The 17670-nt window shown below is 42.7% G+C and overlaps 1 protein-coding gene across 1 annotated transcript in view; it reads left to right on the forward strand.

Moving 5' to 3' along the window:
* C17H7orf50 (chromosome 17 C7orf50 homolog) overlaps nucleotides 1-17670 on the forward strand; it is a 129187-nt gene that overhangs the window by 83831 nt on the left and 27686 nt on the right. Inside the window, exon 3 of the mRNA XM_063143038.1 lies at nucleotides 15799-15995. Coding sequence (XP_062999108.1) covers nucleotides 15799-15995 — 197 coding nt within the window. The remainder of the gene's footprint in view (nucleotides 1-15798; nucleotides 15996-17670) is intronic.

The raw sequence follows: 17670 nt of genomic DNA on the forward strand, positions 1-17670 counted from the left end.
GCAAGTATGAAGGTGTATTAGTCAGCCAGTGAGGGATACAATTGGCTGTTTAGTCCACCATCACCTGCCCGGGCTATGGTTCTCTCTACCCACCAGTTTGTGTAGTCCAGATTCCAGTGTGTCACAGCAGATCAACAGTATTTCCAGGAAAGTTTGAGAAGTTGGGAAGAGTGTGGCATTTTGTGTACCTGTTCATTAACTGGAAAATATCCAAAACTCCTGTCAAATATTTGGTTTTGTTTTGATCTTTTCAATTCCATGTTCTAAAAATAAAGCACTATTTGATATCTTCCTTTTATACCCCCTTTTATAGTATGATCAATCATTGCCCTTATTTTTACCTTTTGGAGATGTCTTTTAAATATTCTGTTAATGTGAGATGCAAGAATTGTCGTACTTCATGCCTTCAACACCTCCCCAGGGTCTCTAGAACGTAAATCCCTTGAGTGGATGGTGTGGTGCTTGGCCTACCATTTCACGTGCTGCAGCTGCTGAGGTGTATTTTGAACTGTTGATAAGACTTTGTCGGACAACTGTGGTGGTGCTGGTTTTTAGCATATCTTTAACCAAAAGAACAAGCAGCCTCCTGGCTTTTAAACCAGTTGTTGGGTAAATGAATACAAATAGGCAGCGTGGAACCTTCGTTAATGTAATGCGAAATAATTCTTAGGCAATGAAAATGTCCGTGTTATGAAGATGGGGGGCATTACATGTCTGGTGGGTGTGCCCTTGTATGTTTGATGGATATGCCTTTGCTTTCTTAGTTTTCAGCCTAAGGTACTATTGACTCCTATCAAGTTTTCCCCCTCCCTTTGCATCCACTATGATCAGCAAACTGAACTGTTGTTTTTCATGATTCGTTGTTTAAAAACCATGACAGTTGGCAGGCCCCCTTGCTGCCCCAGCCCCCCTTCCTGTGTATTCCTTCACCTGCCCAGCAGCCCACCTCCTGCCCAAACCCATGAAATGAGCACTGGTCACTGTTGATGCTTCTGCTTCAGCTGATAGAAGTTTTAGCCATTAAGGCTACAGTCCTTGAGGATAAAGCCCACTGAACTCAGTTGAGCTTACTACTGAGTTGGCATACGTAGGATTGCAGTGTAAGTCTCAGTATCAGAATAAGTACCGGGGTTGAAAATATTTTGAAAAGTCTTGGAATTACTTGCCTACACAATTCTAACTTGTCTCTTTATATGGGTGTTCTATCAAACAGCAGTCACACACAACTCGTTTAACCTTTCCACCTTGAAAATAAAACGATTTAGCTGCATCTTGTGATATTATTTTGAGAGCAATACATACATTAATATTTCTAGTTTTAAACAGCAGGCAGACCGTTTAGAGGCACAGTGCAGCTGCAGCGCTGAAGCGGTCTGTAAAATGAATCAAGTGGATACATGCTCCATTCGAAAATCATTACTGAACCCTTTAGAAATGCAGTTTGCTCTCGATGCAGAGCCTTCGTGATGTTTCACCATCAGAACAGCAAACCAGGCCTCCTAACACATGGAACACCGAACCCTTAAGGGAGCGGGTGGGGTTACGTAATTGCCGGACTCTTGTCGATAAATCAAGTTAAACAAAAACACAGCAAAAATAAATGAATGGCCAACTACACACAAAAGCCCCCTGTCCCGGGCTTTGTGCGAATTTGGCCATTCCTTGTGACAATGGATTTCTGGCAGGATTGTCAAATCCGCCTCACTCAGATTCCTAAAGTGTGCTGTATTTAAGTAGTCGTTAAAGAATTAACAGGAAGGCACACTGAAAACATGTTTAGGCAGCTATGCAAATGAGTGTCTTTTAGATTTCAGGCTTTTGCCCAAAATGCTCAAAACTATCAGAGACTTACCCAAGGTTGATCCTGAACTCTTAACTGGCCATGAGTTCTCAGATGGTTTTCCTGTTGTGCTTTTAGCATGGGCTCACCCCCCTCCAAGGCTGTCTCTTCAGCAGTTTCAGAATTCGCCACAGCAGCAGCTGACATGCTATCCAGACAGAGAGCTTTCTGCTGAATAAAATCCCATGTTTGCATCCCTCTTTCATCTCTTTATCATTTTTCTGCTATGAACTTCCTTCTCCCCACTACCCCCTGCTCCCGGTGTAAGATCAGGCGCTCGTCCAGAGGTGTCCTTCTCGGCAGGTTTCCCGTTCAAAACAATCCTTTCATGCTGCAAAAGAGAAACGGAGGGGGTGAGCTGGAAGGAAGCTTAAAACGGCTGTCCGCTCGCCAGGCCCCTGGACCAAAAATAAAATTCGAAAAATCGCTGGAGCGCTGCAATGAGTAGCTTGCAGTTTATCAAAGTTTAACTTTTAAGGGAAGGAAGCGAGTGGAAAGCAGACCAAACGGTGAAGTGGAGATTTGGTTCTCCCCCCATTTGGGCCCCTTGCCGACTGTTTTTATTGATTTCAATCACTGGAGGCTAGCTTTAGCTCTCTGAAGAAACACTGTGTAATGTGTTCTTTCCTGGCTTTCATTAAAGAAACTCAATGCAGCTCGGTCACGCTGCCGAGCTCGCTTGGCAACCGGCCTACTCTCTGTGGTACTTCTTCTCCTTTCATTGGCGGAGACTGCGTTCTTGTTTCCTTCTCCAGGAAAGGACCTCAAAAACATCGTATTCTCCTGCCACTGGGTTTTTTTCCCCCCTCTCTCTCTTTCTTTTTCTTCTTTTAATACTCGAGTCCTTCCAAGCCCGGCTGGTTTTACCCGCAGCCTAAAAAAAGAAATGATTTTTCTGAGGCTAACACGGCTGCGGAACTTAACCAATCAAACAAACAAAAAAAACGACGTTACGAATTCAGTCTTTTTGTTCCTTTCCCATTTGTAGCATTGTGCTCAGATTTGCGGGTGGTAGGATAAAGACTGGATGTTGTTGTATGAATAGATAAGTAATCAATTTCAAGAGTTTCCCCCCCCCCCCCCTCTGATCACCTACAATGATTGGCATGTATTTAGCAACACCAGTATGCAATGAGGTGTAAATAACTAAGGGCTCGTCTACACCAAGCAGGATATTCCACTATGAAAGCAGTATACAAAAGGCAGGAGCCATACTACTGCTTTATAGTGGTATTGAAGTGCACTGCAGGATCTACGCTACTGCTTTATAGTGGTATTGAAGTGCACTGACGACTGTTGGGGCCCATGACACAGCTACACCAAGCAGGATATAATACTATGAAAGTAGTATATGATATGTGTCATGGATCCCAACAGTTGTCAGTGCACTTCAGTACCACTATAAAGCAGTAGTGTGGCTGCTGCATTTTATATACCGCTTTCATACCACTTTCATAGTGGAATATCTGCTTCGTGTAGATGAGCCCTAAGAGATAGCCTGGTCTTGGAAGCAGAGCACAGAGTCTAAGCCAGGCTTAGAAAACCTGGCTACACCAACGTATCTGGGAAGAAGAGGGCTATAACTTTTCTTTTCTGTTTTCAGACGCATTAAGCTATAGATGTTGTGAGCTGGGTGGGCTCAGGGTAAACGGTTGCCTTCATGTCTTGCACATGTACTTCTTAGTGGAATCTCTATGAACATTGTTAGAGAGTAGATGCTGGACTAGTAATTTGATCTGATTCAACCGGGGTCTTTTTATGTTCTTAATAGTTTCTCACCTGGTCTCCTATAGTGAGTCCAGGTGACCAGGAAGGTAAGTATTTGTAAACTGAAAGAGATTTTGGTTTTTCTACTTCTTCTTTTGTTATTTGGGGCCATAACATTTGTTTTGAGCTATAGTACAATTAACTTAGCTGATTTAAAGTTCTAAAAAATAACTTTAAAAGTTGCTCATGATTCACTGGGCAGCAGATTTTATTTTTAATTAATTGTTTTTCATACAAGTATTGACAAAACCCACAGAGGCTGGGCACCGTCTTAGAAGAGACATTCTTCTTTGTCTCACACACTTTTGGGATGGTGCCTGGTCTGACACATAAATGCACCCTTTTTTCTCCATAAGTATTGTTTGCATATGTCTGCATATGGATATGATTAAATAAATTAAAGGCATAATCCTATGCATGTTTAGACAGAAAAAAGTCCTACACCTAACAGAACTCCCCATCCAGCCATACTTTTTTCTGTCTGAACATACATAAGATTGTGTCCTAAGGCTGCAATCCTGTAGACATTTACCTGGTAGTAAATCCCATTGAAATCAGTCGGACTTACTTCCAAGTACCCATATATAGGATCGCACTGTAAGAGAAGATTCTCTTAATCATTTGATAGTTTCACATGCCACAAATTAATAACACAGGCTTTTGTGGGTTGGTGTCAGCTAATAGCTTTTAGGAACTTATTCATAAAGTGGGTCTAACCTGGAGGAGTTAACAAAGACAGAATAAAAGAGGGGAACCCTTCTGTCTCTCACCCCACATCCCAGTTTAAGAGCAGCCGATACTTTGTTTTTCTGCTGTCACACCTGTGTATTCCATAGCAAACATGTAAAATGTAAACATCAGTCCTGGATCATTAGGCATGCTCTGTGGAGCTCCAGCTCATTCAGGGCTTTCAGGCACATGTAACATGGGTGTTTCAAGGATACTTGTCTATTGTTAGCCCTATATGGCTCGGGTCCAGGTTATTTGAAAGACCGTATTCTCCCTTATGAGCCTGTCCATGCTTTGAGATCTTCTGGAGAAGCCCTCCTTTCAGTCCCACCATCTCCACAGGCGCACCAGGTGGGAACATGGGAGAGGGCCTTCTCGGTGGCTGCTCCGGTGCTCTGGAACTCTCTTCCCAGGGAAGCTAGGCTGGCTCCCTCCTTGATGGGCTTTCGGAAGCAGGCTAAAACTTGTTTGTTCCAGCAGGCCTTTGGAGAATAATCTGGCCCTCCATCTATGTTAATGTCTTACAATTTTGTTGTGTATTTTAAACATTTATGGTTTTGTTCCCCCCACTTTGTAAGGCCACCTTGAGGCCCAGCATTGGGCAAAAGGCGGGATACAAATAATGATGATGATGATGATGATGATGATTATCACACTTGACATCTCTACTGCAGGAAACGCAGGTGTAAAATCAGTGTGTCTGTGGCAAGCACGTTTGCCATGTGAAGTGTGCAACTGCTCCCACTGTGTTGAGTGAGAAAGGATGGTTTAGGGAACTGTGAGATCAGATAGGTAGTCTGAGAGCATGGAGCACAGTCCGCCAAGCACTGCTGTTAGGCAGCACGCTTTGGGGTAAGGCGCTTGCTTGAGGCTGCCAGATAAACCCTGTTGTAACAAATAGAGGCTGCGTAGTAGCATTGTAGAGGTGTCATATTTATAAGAAGAATCATAAGCAGAATACATGGTTAGGTTAGCTCTGGATGCCACTATCTAAGATGGATTGATTTAGTGAAGTTTTCGGGGTTAGCATTTAGTCTGATCCTCTACTGTGTTTGATATTGGTGAGACTGGTTGTTACATTTCTGCTCCTGCTTTTGTACTATTTAAGACCTTGCTGCTTCCATTCATGTTTACTCTATTTGATTGATTCCCTCTACTTGTACTTTTTCTTAGGTTTATTTTATTTATTGAAAATTATTTTTAGGTGAGAAGGGGGTGAGGATGGGGAAATCAAACTGCGCTGTAGCTTATTTGCCCGATCATCTATCAGAGTCCAGTAGGCTATTTGCAAAATAAGCTACTGTGCCTAGTTTATAAGCCACCATTTATTTATTTATTTATTACATTTCTATACCACCCCATAGCCGAAGCTCTCTGGGCGGTTCACAAAAATTAAAAACATTCAAAGTATTAAACAACAGTATAAAACCATACTATAAAATACAATATAAAAGCTCAACCAGATAAAAACAGCAGCAATGCAAAATTACAAATTTTAAACACCAAGTTAAAATTTATTTATAGACTGTTAAAATGCTGGGAGAATAAATAGGTCTTCACCTGGCGTCTAAAAGCATATAATGTAGGTGCCAAGCGAACCTTAGGGAGCTCATTCCACAGCCGGGGTGCCACAGCAGAGAAGGCCCTGCTCCTCCTGGTAGCCACCTGCCTCACTTCCTTTGGCAGGGGCTCGCAGAGAAGGACCATGGGTTAATGTGATGTGTGAACCGGCCCATAGAGTTCAGCCTCTTGATGAATTGTAGCTCAGCTGTTCAAGAATGGCCACTTTAAGGCCAGTGAGAGTGTATCTTGGGAAGCGGAAGTGTTTCCCCGCCAGTTTTTGATATTGTCATTTTTCATATCAGATTTGTGTCCATTATTCTTTTGTGTAGAGAACGGCCCTGTTTTTCTTTTGTAGAGTGTAGCAGGGCATTGCTGGCAAATCATTGTCATTGTTGTTATTTAATTAAATGATGGTATACATCACATTGGAAGCTGGGCATGTGTGGATGGCATTATTAGATCATGTAATAGGGTTGCCAGAGTAGATATGGGACAGAGGTGAGATTAGGGGTTAGGGTTATATTACCTTTTAATATAAATTAATAAATGCACATGCATTACACATGCACAAAAAGCTCATTGTTATCCACTGTGGAACAGTTCATTTCCCCATGTTGCCTGGAAGATGTTGGTATAAAACTATTGGTTACAAATAAATTTCTAAAACAGAAGAGTAATTTGTATTTCTAATGCTGTTACAAGTTCTGTGTTTGTGGTACACATTCCAGAAGGTAGAAATTAAATTTTATATGCACTTTTCTCATTGTGCCCTTAAAATTTACCATCTGAGTAGACTTGGTTTTATATACATCAGTTCTTCTGGATGTTTATATACTTCTCAGAAATGTGTTTGGTTTTGTATGAAGCAGCATCGGGACTAAATACAGCTTTAATTGAACACATGCTTCATAATTTTAGCTTTAATTGTAAAATGGGAATGGCATCTAAAGCAGCCTTTCTGGCTCCCTAGTTAATGTAATTTCTTTCTGGTGTTTTTGTTGCCAAGGAAGTTGTAAGATAGCAAACACTAGCTAACGTTCATGAAGGTTATTTAAAGTAGCAAAGGTTGCCATTTGAAATATTTTCTTTCATTAGATGATGTCTTATTTATTTATTTTCATTCATTCATTTATATCCTGACTCTTGTGCTGTATCTGGGCCTACAAGTTAGCTTGCAGGATAAATAAAATGCCACATTCGAGGCCAAAGTAAAACATTACAACATGCTAAAAGCAGTTTGAAAATCAGTTTGAAAACCACAGTAAGATCAGCAATAAAACCAGGACAGAGCTGCATACAGGTCATTCAGAGGCTTTCTGCAACAGAAAGTCTTCACTAAACATTCTAGGACTGGCTATGAGCCAACCATCCTGATGAATGGACCAGAGTGATCACCCAGAAAAACACTACTCCTTGTAGGCACCAGACTTACTTGTGAAAACTGTGACACTTGGCCTTTTTGTTGCAGTATCATAGAAACAAAGAATAGTAGAGTTGGAAGGGGCCTACAAGGCCATCGACTCCAAATCCCTGCTCAGGGCAGGAATCCACCCGAAAGCATACCTGACAGATGATTCTCCAGCTGCCTCTTGAATGCCTCTAGTGTGGGAGAGCCCACAACCTCCCTACGTAACTGGTTCCATTGTCGTACTGCTCTAACAGTCAGGAAGTTTTTCCTGATGTCCAGCCAGAATCTGGCTTCCTGTAACTTGAGCCCATTATTCTGTGTCCTGCACTCTGGGAGGATCGAGGAGAGATCCTGGCCCTCCTCTGTGTGACAACCTTTTAAGTATTTGAAAAGTGCTCTCATGTCTCCCCTCAATCTTCTCTTCTCCAGGCTAAACATGCCCAGTTGTTTCAGTCTCTCTTCATAGTGCTCTGTTTCCAGACTTGTCATATTAAATATTGCACTGTAGAGTGTTCTTGCTTAGTGTTAAAATCAGTCAGCCATGCCCTCCTCCAGAGTACACCATTCCATTTTCCCTCCAACCCAGTTTTACACCCACTCACTCAACAACCCATCGCCACTGAGTCTACTCAGTCTTCATTGGGCTGAGTTTTTTTGGTGTGGTTGGATAGCTGCAAGGATGGAATGCAAAACCTATTTTGAATCAAGCAGAGCTCAAAAGAGTCTGGCCTCAATTTGAAATGGGGCCAGAGCATTCAAGCAGAGGGAGTTTGCATTTCGAACTCCCCCAGTGGAAGTCTCGCACCTTCTCTAGTTGTGATGTCAGTTATGGTATTTTTGTCACGTACGGCAACAGTACAGTTCTTTGGCTGAACCTCAGTTAGTTAATCATCTCACAGCCTTCTTTCATCGTTAACCCTCATTGGTGAGATCGGTATAATTTGGCAACGTTGTTCAGCTGTTTTGCATTTTAGCTGGAGAATGGCGTTCATATACATTTAGGGAAGGAAGAGAGCAGTTTTGAGTGTTTCCCTATTTTGACTTCAAATAAGTAGACTTGGGCCGTAGCTAGACCTGAGGTTTATCCCTGGATCATTCAGGGGTCAAACCTGTTCATCTAGGTGACACACAGGGGATCCAGTGCTCAGGCAGGGGTGAACCCTGGATGATCCCAGCATAAACCTTAGGTCTAGCTGTGGCCGTAGACTTATTATGGACTAATATGAGCAAGGCGTATTAGGTAGCATCCCTAGAAAAATGGCAATTCATCAAGCGGCAACTTACCGTAGTGTACGTGATATCCTCGTCTATCACCTGTGAAGTAACATAGGTCTGTTGTAGAGCGCATGCTTTGCAGGCAGACGGTCCCAGGTTCAATTAGGGACATTTAGAGTTAAAAGGTTCAGATAGCAGATGATGGGAAAGACCTCCGAAAAGCCTGAGATCCCGTAGAGTTGTTGCCCATCACAGTAGAAAACACTCAGCTAGATTGACAACATAAGGCAGCTTCCTATGTTTCTGTGTACCAACCAGCAGTATGGACCGTTTCTCCTTGCTGCCTAAGCCTATTCCTCAGGTTTTGTCCATTCCGTGTCCTCAAAATCCAGTCTTCTCTTTCTCTGCTTAGAGGCATGCTGGGAGAAGGACTGTGGTGCCCTTTAGATGAAGGTGCCTTCATTGCAGTCGGCAGATCCCAAGCAGTTTGCATTCCTGATCAAGCTGTGACACAGTACTCCACATAGCAGTCGAAATTCTTGCATACTTCGCCCCGATGTTACTATTTTGTTTCTGTGTTTGTGTGTGTTGCTGAGAGTCAACAGGGACATGACTTATTCGTAGCCCTAATGATGGTGCAAAACGTGCAGCTTATATATGAGAAAAGGAGTTTATGGTTCTAGAAGATTCTCAGGATAAAACGTTAGAAATAATGGACACTTCAGAATAGTACGGTAGCACTCTGAAGAAATAAGAGGCATATAACTTATTGTAGGAATGGCCTAAATCTATAGGGCTAGAGACAAACATTTTTCATAGGGCCACAATGCACAGTTCCCCTGACCCAGATTCTGCTGCTAATTCTCCTTCTGTAGCTCGTAATATTGTCCTTTTATTCTTTGCGTTATGGCATCCGTTCTCCTTTGGTCGCACCTGTGTTTTTCCTTGCCCTTCCCACATCAGTGTAAGGTCCATAATCCATAAGGACCTCCTTGCAACTTCCACTTGGGTATGTTTTTCTTCTTAGAAAATCCATGTGGCTTTTTACAGGGTTTTATGATGGTAAAGGATATTCCACCTGCATTGCACAGATTGACCCTACAGGCAAGTTTCCCTGGAAAATTCCACACTGAGTGCCTCTTATCATTGTTTACTGATTGATGTAGCTTTAAGGGATATTTTATGTGAGCATGTTGCCACAAACAAAGGCAGGAGAGAGCTGTGGGGCTTTGAGGAGGCCTCCTCACAATAACGTAACCAGAAAGCTGGCTTAATGTAGAGGCTACAAATCTGAGTTTCAGATCAGGAAATCCCCAATTCACATGATCTTGCCAAGAACTCTCTAGTTAGCCTTAAGCAAGCCTGCGTGCCTGCCTGCCTGCCCCTCTTTCTCTCTCTCTCTCTCTCTCTCTTTCTCTCTCTGAGCCTCAACTTCCCCCATCTGCAACATAGGGATACTAATACCTACTTTGCAGGGTTATTGTAAGGATTACTGAGATAAAGTGTGTGAAGTGCTTTAAAGAGCTATGTTAAACTATTATTTATTATAACCTTTGGCAAACCGTCCTGTTCTAAACCCAGCTGCTTCGTTCAAGCAGTACTGGCTGGAGTTAGGGCTTGATTTTATTATTACCCCCAACAGTTTGAAGGTTGTAACTTGCCCAGTTTTAAACTCACCGGCCCGTTTTCTTGATCCCCTCCCCCGCCATCCATTTATTTTGTTATCCACCAATTTCATACATGAAAATGGCTACCCTGTATTCTGTGCAGTCTGTAGTTGGTACCCATAAGGCCCAGTAGCATGACAGAAAGACAATCAGGGGCAGTGGGCAAAGGGACCGGGCAGTGGGGCAGCAAGGCTGCCAAGGCAGGCACACAGTTGCAGCACTACAGACAGCTCCTAGCGAGTAACCTGATCTTGCAAAGGCTGGAGGTGAACTGAAGCTTTATGAGCCTCTGCCTCTAGTATATCTATCTTCATCTCCACCCTCTTAAGCCAGAAGACTGGAAGAGGCTAAGCTCCTAGCCTGAAGGTGGATATGTCTTCTTTTCTCCATGGCCTTTTGCCTGGCTCTGCACCCTTGGGCAGATATGGTAGTGCAGGGGGCAGTCAAAGCCTCAGGTGCTTGTGGGCCCAGGCTTTGTCTATGGCTCTTGCCGTCAGGCTAAATGTAGCAGAACCTGATCTGGGTCTTGTCTGGTGGCACAGCAACCCAGACCTGAACGGATCTTCTCCTCTTCTGACTCTGAGCTCCGGACACCTCATTCTCCTCCTCTGTCTCTGAGCTTGAGGTTGGGGCCAAGGCATCCCAGTTGACTCTCTCCTCCTGACGCCCACCCCCTTTTAAGACATTTGGCAACCCTAGATCGTCTTGTTATTCCTTCCTTGGCTTTAATTCAAGAAAGGGAAGGATTTCAAACAGCAGAGTGCACCCTCCTATATCCCAAAGGCAGTCCATTTTCTCTGACCTTGTTGAGGTAAAGACCTAATGAGTTAATGGAACTTCAGGTAATATGTCAGCTGGCAACAGATCTTGGAGCCAAGATTATGTGAATACTTCTTTGCTCATGGTCATTATTTAATTGAACGGTTCCTTATTGCTAATCACATTTGTTGCTAAAGGTCTAAAGAAAATGCAAGCCTCAATTTTCTTTGTCCTTGAAGAGAAGGAACCGAAATAACGGCTTGAAACAGTCTTGCGGAAATGGAGCCCTCACCATCTCCCTCCAAAATATTCTAGGATGAAATGGAGACCTGCTTCTTTTGCTCAGATTCACAAATATTCTCCACAATTTGAACACACAGGGGGCTCCTGTTTTCTAAAACATTATCAATATTTTAAATAGTAATTGTAATGTTTTTATATGTAAACTGCTTAGATATTTTATTATATTGCGATATATAATATTATGAGTAAATATGAATGGGAGATGTAGTCCAGCAAAATCTAGATGGCCATAAATTCCCCATTCCTAAATTATCTCCTACTTGGGTAGCTAACATTTACCAAACTGGACACCAGGTGAGCAGCTCTGGGTAGGACACTCTACATTTGGGCCACCATCACCAAAAAGGCCCTTTCCTTGATTGCGTAACTCAGCCTTCCTCAACCTGGGGTGCTCCAGATGTGTTGGACTGCACCTCCCAGAATGCCCCAGCCAGCTGGCTGGGGCATTCTGGGAGTTGTAGTCCAACACATCTGGAGCGCCCCAGGTTGAGGAAGGCTGGCCTAACTCTTCTGGTGGCAGAGAGACAAAGATCTCCAGTGCAGACCTTAACACAGATTGCTGTGGAAGGTTAGTAACCCTTCCACTGCTCATAATAGTTGTCTTTTTAATGAAGCTGTGTATGCGTCTTTCGGAAGCAGCTGCGCAACAGATAACTCCTTTTGACCAAGGCACTTTATTTTTTCATGCTCACTCCTCTAGTTCGTAAGAAAACTTAAAAGCACATGCAAAATAGTGTGGGGAGAGCCTGTTATCCCTGGCTCATTCATATCCTTGCTGCATATTTTTATTTTATTTATTTATTTGTTTATTGCATTTTATACCGCCCGCTAGCCAAAGCTCCCTAAGCGGTTCACAAAAATTAAAACCATTCAAAGTATTTTTTGCACTTTAAAATAAATTTAGCAGTTTCAAGTTTTGTGCGTCTTATTTTTTCCAGGAAACATCTGTTCTTAAAAATCAAAGTTGGCATTTTGGGTGTGTGGGTGTGTGTGGGTGTGTGTGAAAGTAGCTCACCTTGCCTAGGGCGCAAAATAGTCTGGCACCGGCCCTGCTTGGAGGCTTGAATCTGAAAGCCTTGTGGGTCGTGTTTTTTAATGCTAGGATTAATACTATGTGATCTGTCACCGTTTACCTTGTTGTGTGAACTCTTGACTCCCTCAATACTGGGCAAACTCTGTAACAAAGGGGGAACAAGTCATTTGCTTGTTTGAGATGTGCGGGTGTGATTATCTTTGAAGCTGATGTGTTTACATGGTCGGTGTTTTCTGCTGGGGCGTTGCTGCAGGATTGTAATGGGTTGTTTCGTTTCTTTCCACTGAAGAAAATGTGGGAGGGGGGTGGGAATAAAGAGATTTTTGATAATTTGAGGAATGTGGAGGAGGAAGGGGAGTGATCAGCATAAACCCTGCTTGTGAAGAAAGCAGGAAGGCCTCCGTTATCAGATGCATTCTCATGATGGAATAGAGCCACTTAATTCAAAAGCCTTGTGGTTTGAGGCAAAAATAAACAAATTCATGAGGTTGTTCTACAAAGGAGATTAAGTCAAATGTGTCTAGCTGTTATAATAATCTTTAACAAACAAGTTGAGCAATAGCCACACTTTCTGCTATCCTCCCTGCCTTGGTTTCATTGTTGATTTAGTAAGTACCGTTACCTAAACCATAGCTTATTATGGGAAGACTCTGCATCTTGTGATCAAATATTTTTTCTACCTTTATGTGAGATGCTGATTCCCCCATCCCCAGTCTCAGTTATAAAATGTTTTGCTGACAAATGCAGTCCCGGTTTTGATGCTTACAGTCAACCCTACTTGCAGGAAACCCAGTGATGAAACTTCTGTGGACTTGGCTACAGGAATGGCTTTGTCCTCAGATATTTAACCATTTTCCTGTGGTGCAGGTATGATGGGTGAATTAAAGGATCTTCTTCGTGTTAGATTTTTGTCCTTTCCTCACATTTTTATTTCAAAATGTCCGTCTTCCTCCATGTCTTCAAACATTTCTCTGCCACGGGTCGACGAGATGGAATATAAATTAAGGCAGAGGGAATCGGGCAAGTGAGTTAATATCCTGCCAGGTTCAGAAACAAGCTGCCATCTTTTATGAGGCAAGAGCACCTTCTTGTTTTTCTGGTTTGCATCCAAGAGTTGCAGCTATGATTATCACAGTAGCTACAGATAGGGTGTGCCTAGGGCATAATCCATAACCTCCAGTTAGGAGCTTAAAGTCTAGCAAAGCCTTTTTCACTTCAGAGTCCCTTCTGACATTGGTGTTTTGGCCTGGACACTTACAAATATAGTGCGTAAATATGGCAAACTTGAGTATAATTATTCTTTATTTAGAAAACATGGTCTTTCTGTTGCAGTCAAAACATTCGGTTGCAGTCAAAACGTTCAGGACTGTTTACAACAACTTTAAAAATATCCACAAAAGACATAAATATTGTTGCCGCCTTAAAATACAGAGGGAGTAGCATCAAATCCAAACCTTAAAAGCAGGGCATTAGCCTATTAAAATTAATCCGCCTGACAGACCGGGACATACACACCCTGACCGGATGATGGAAGATCAAGATAGAGGGGGCCAACCATACATCCCTGCAAAGGGAATCCCACACTTTCAGCACAACCGCAGAGAAGGCCCTGTCATGTTTCTCAACCAATAAAATGGCTAGGCCAATAAACTGAAGCTCAATCCAGACAAAATGGTGTGGTTTGTCCATCAACCCAGATTAGTGGTGTTCAACCTGTTCTTAGAGGGGTTGCACTCCCTAAAGGATCAAGTTCGGGTGACCAATTGTCAGGATTTCCCCAGATTTGTCCTGGATGTCAGGGGATTTTCTGTAATTTTCTATAATGTCCTGGAATGACACACTTTCCCCCTTTAAGGCTACCATTAGTGTGGTGGGGAGGGGAATGATGCGCTTTCTGGAGGTGCAGTGGGGGGATGACACACTTTCCCTTCCTCCACTCCAATTGAGGCCTTTAAGGTGGCGGGGGGGGGGTAAAGACGTGCTTTCCAGAGGCTCTGGAAATACACTTTCCCATGCATGTGCCCCCCCTACTGGGTGTCCTCTTTTTTGGTTTCCCAAATATGATCACCTTAATCAAGTTTTTACTTTGGGAACGCTGGTAGAGCCTTCTGAGTCATTAAGAAGGCAGTGTAGCACCAGGTGCCTTTTACCACCTTAGGCTGGTATGCTAGCTACAGCCCTACTTGGATAGAGCAGTGATCCATGCTCCGGTAATCTCCTGTTTAGATTACTGCAATGTGTCGTACATGGGGCTGCCTTTGAAGATGGTCCAGAAACCTCAGTTAGTAGAAATTATGCCAGCTAGGGCACTCAGAGGAAATGAGTGTTACGATCCTGTTACACCAGTGTGGTGTCATCTTCACTGGCTCTGTTTCTGAACCCAGAGTAATGTGCTAACTCTTCATGACTTGGGGCCACGTATCTGAAGATGCGCCTCTTCCTGTATTTCCCTACCCAAGGCCTAATTGTTATCAAAGGCCCTCATGCGAGTGCTTTTGCATGCTGAGATACAGCATGTGCTTCTTGGGAGCAGGCCTTTTCGGTATTAATGTTCCCTGACCCGCCAGTTATGTAACACCCTTCCCAGAGAAGCCCGCCTGTCACCTACTTTGTGGTCTTTACAGTCCCAAAGGGATGACCTTTTTGTTCTCTTTGGCTTTTCAATCATCTGTATATTTCTGCTACTGTGTTGTGTTTTGAACTAGTTTTATCTTTGTGGTATTTCTAGATGTTGCTGTGATGCCTGTGATTTTAGCCTCTGCTGCTTTTAATTAATTGCTTTATTTACTTCTGATTTGATGCATGTGGATTTTTATTTGTGTTTTTATCATACATTGCCCAGAGCGCTATTGATGGCAGGACAGCTAATAAATCTCACTTAATTAATATGCTCCCATCACTGTTAGAAAGCGAAGAAGTGCTTCCCCTGCAGATCTTACAGAGCAAGCAAGCTTGTGTGGGAAAAGATAGTCCCTACACGGTAGTGTCAAGTGAAAGAATGGAATCCAGTGTGGAAATAAGCACAGGAATGGGTGGGGTAATGCAGGCTGCCAACGGAGGCTGGTTCTGTTTTCAGTAGCTGCCATTCAATTCAGTAGGACGAAGTAGCTGTGCTGTAGTTTGGGAAGCATTTGAAAGTGTGCAAAATCTGTTCCCTTACTCGGATGCTGGCGTCATCAGGACAGGGGGCTGTTCTTGCATGTCTTTCATGCATCGCTCTACTTTCTCCAAAATAAATGCATGTCTTTCATCTGGGTAACTAATAAATGCTACACTTGGGGGGCAGTTTTGCTGGATGGGTTGGAGGGGAAGAGAAAACATGACCCTTTCCTGGCAGTGGGTGGTCTAGCCCCCACTGACCAAAATTCAATGGGAGCAAATGTTATGTTGTTTGCCGTGTATGTAAAGATGCTTTACAACCTACTCACGCGTTTTTCCACATGCACCCTGCCTATTATAATAATGGGTACTTTCTAATAAATAGTATGTTGAGTTTTATTCTTTCGTTCTTCAGAAAGAGAAACAGAATGAGGAGGAGGAGGAGGATCATGAACTTTCCGCAGAGGAGAAGAGGACATTGGAAAGAAAGCTGAAGAAAGAGCGCAAGAAGGAACAAAAGAAATTAATGCGAGAAGCGAGAGGGACTGCAGCTAAGGAAGAAGAATCTAAGAAACCATCAGGGTCAGAGTTGGCACTAGACTACTTAACTACGTAAGTTTAACACCTTTGTGAAGATCCCTCAAGAATAATGAACAGAATGTGTCATTGCATTAGAATTTGCTGTGCTAGTATTTTCAGTTCTGATGTGTCATAGGGTAGTATATTCCATTATTTCAGAGGGACTTGTTTCCAGGTAGTATGTTAGACTCAGGTTTATATGGAGATACTCTCAACAGGTTGGTTAAGGTGTAAGTTATTAGGGTTAATGCTATGATACTTGTTTAAGTTGGCATGGGATTTATGCAAGCGAAATTTTCTAACAACCTTTTCAACAAGAGTTAAATGGTAAAATCTGTGACTTGAGTAACCTACAAACTATATGGCTTGGATCCTGTGACTAACATTTCCCTTACCCACAGTTAATCCAGAAGGGGGAAATTCACTCCCAGAAGGAGATGTGAATAGGAGGACGGAGTATGAATTCCTGAGGCTAACGCCAAGTATCTTATCTATATAGTTCAGGGGAAGCCAACATTACATCTGCACTGGCCCAATAACATGGCGATGTTAAGAAGGAGAATCATATTATATTCAGGCCAGGCATCCACCTGGAAAAGTGGGGAAACTCTATTCGGGCCCAAAATCCCCAAAGAGAAGCTTTGCAAGGAAAGGAAAGGAAAGAAAAGGAAAGGAAAAGGAAAAGAGATTGGAAATCCTGCGCTAGGGACACAGAGCAAAGCAGTCATAAACCAGAAATTTCCACAGCTATTGCACAGCTCGTTGTGTTGTATTTAGTTAGCTGATTTAACGGAGACAGTTCGTTGTTCTTCCTTATACAATGAAGTTGCATGAAATGGCTTGAAATTTGTGCAGCTTTAAATGGTTTGAGGTGAAGTATTTCATGACATTTGGTTGGTATAAAAGAGCGCCACTAAACTACATTTTAGAAAACGGTGGTGAAGAACAAAGCCTTATATTTGCATACCAGGGTTTTATAATGATATGCCAGGCCAAGTGAGTGGTTCCAGACTTGAAATAATTATTTACTGTAATTAGTATATTTGTGCGTAGGACTTAAAATTCCAGCGTTGAGGGTGCGGGGAGAGGGACCGTGGTTAAAAGTAACAAGCTTCTATAGCAGTCTATACCCAATTACAGGATCCAGATAAACACAAAGGTAGTGTTTATTTTTTCCACTCAGTCTCCACTCTAACATCCAGAAGACTAGCATGCTATAAAATATAGGTTACCACTTGGAATAGCTCCAGTTTCCTAGCTCCAGCAGTGCTTAGGACCAGAATGCTCAGAGACAGTCTGGATGGTTACTTACAACTTTTCGGGGAAGAGGGAGGAAATTAATTGCATTCCAAGCCGGGGGACATGTGTGTTTTTCATTACATAACCCTCATAATGGAGTGATAGCAGAATGACAGGGATATTCTCAATATGGAGAACGGCTGGGTTTCTTCACCACTGTTTTGAAGTGCACTTGGATGGGCAGTTATCTGCCATATGCTCAAAATGTAGTCTGGAATGTATGGGATTGGTTATTGCAATAATAGCGTTTAGGTTAGAAGAGCAAAGGAAGAAACTGTGAGTTCTTTTGGTCATCATCCTATCATTCCGTGTTAAGGGTAGGCAAATGTCGTATGGATGAAGTGATACCAGAATGCATTTTGTTTTTCTATTCAGAGCATACAAATTTAAATAAGAGAGTTTGCTGTAG

This window comes from Elgaria multicarinata, chromosome 17 (assembly GCF_023053635.1).
Source record: "Elgaria multicarinata webbii isolate HBS135686 ecotype San Diego chromosome 17, rElgMul1.1.pri, whole genome shotgun sequence".
Taxonomy (NCBI): domain Eukaryota; kingdom Metazoa; phylum Chordata; class Lepidosauria; order Squamata; family Anguidae; genus Elgaria; species Elgaria multicarinata.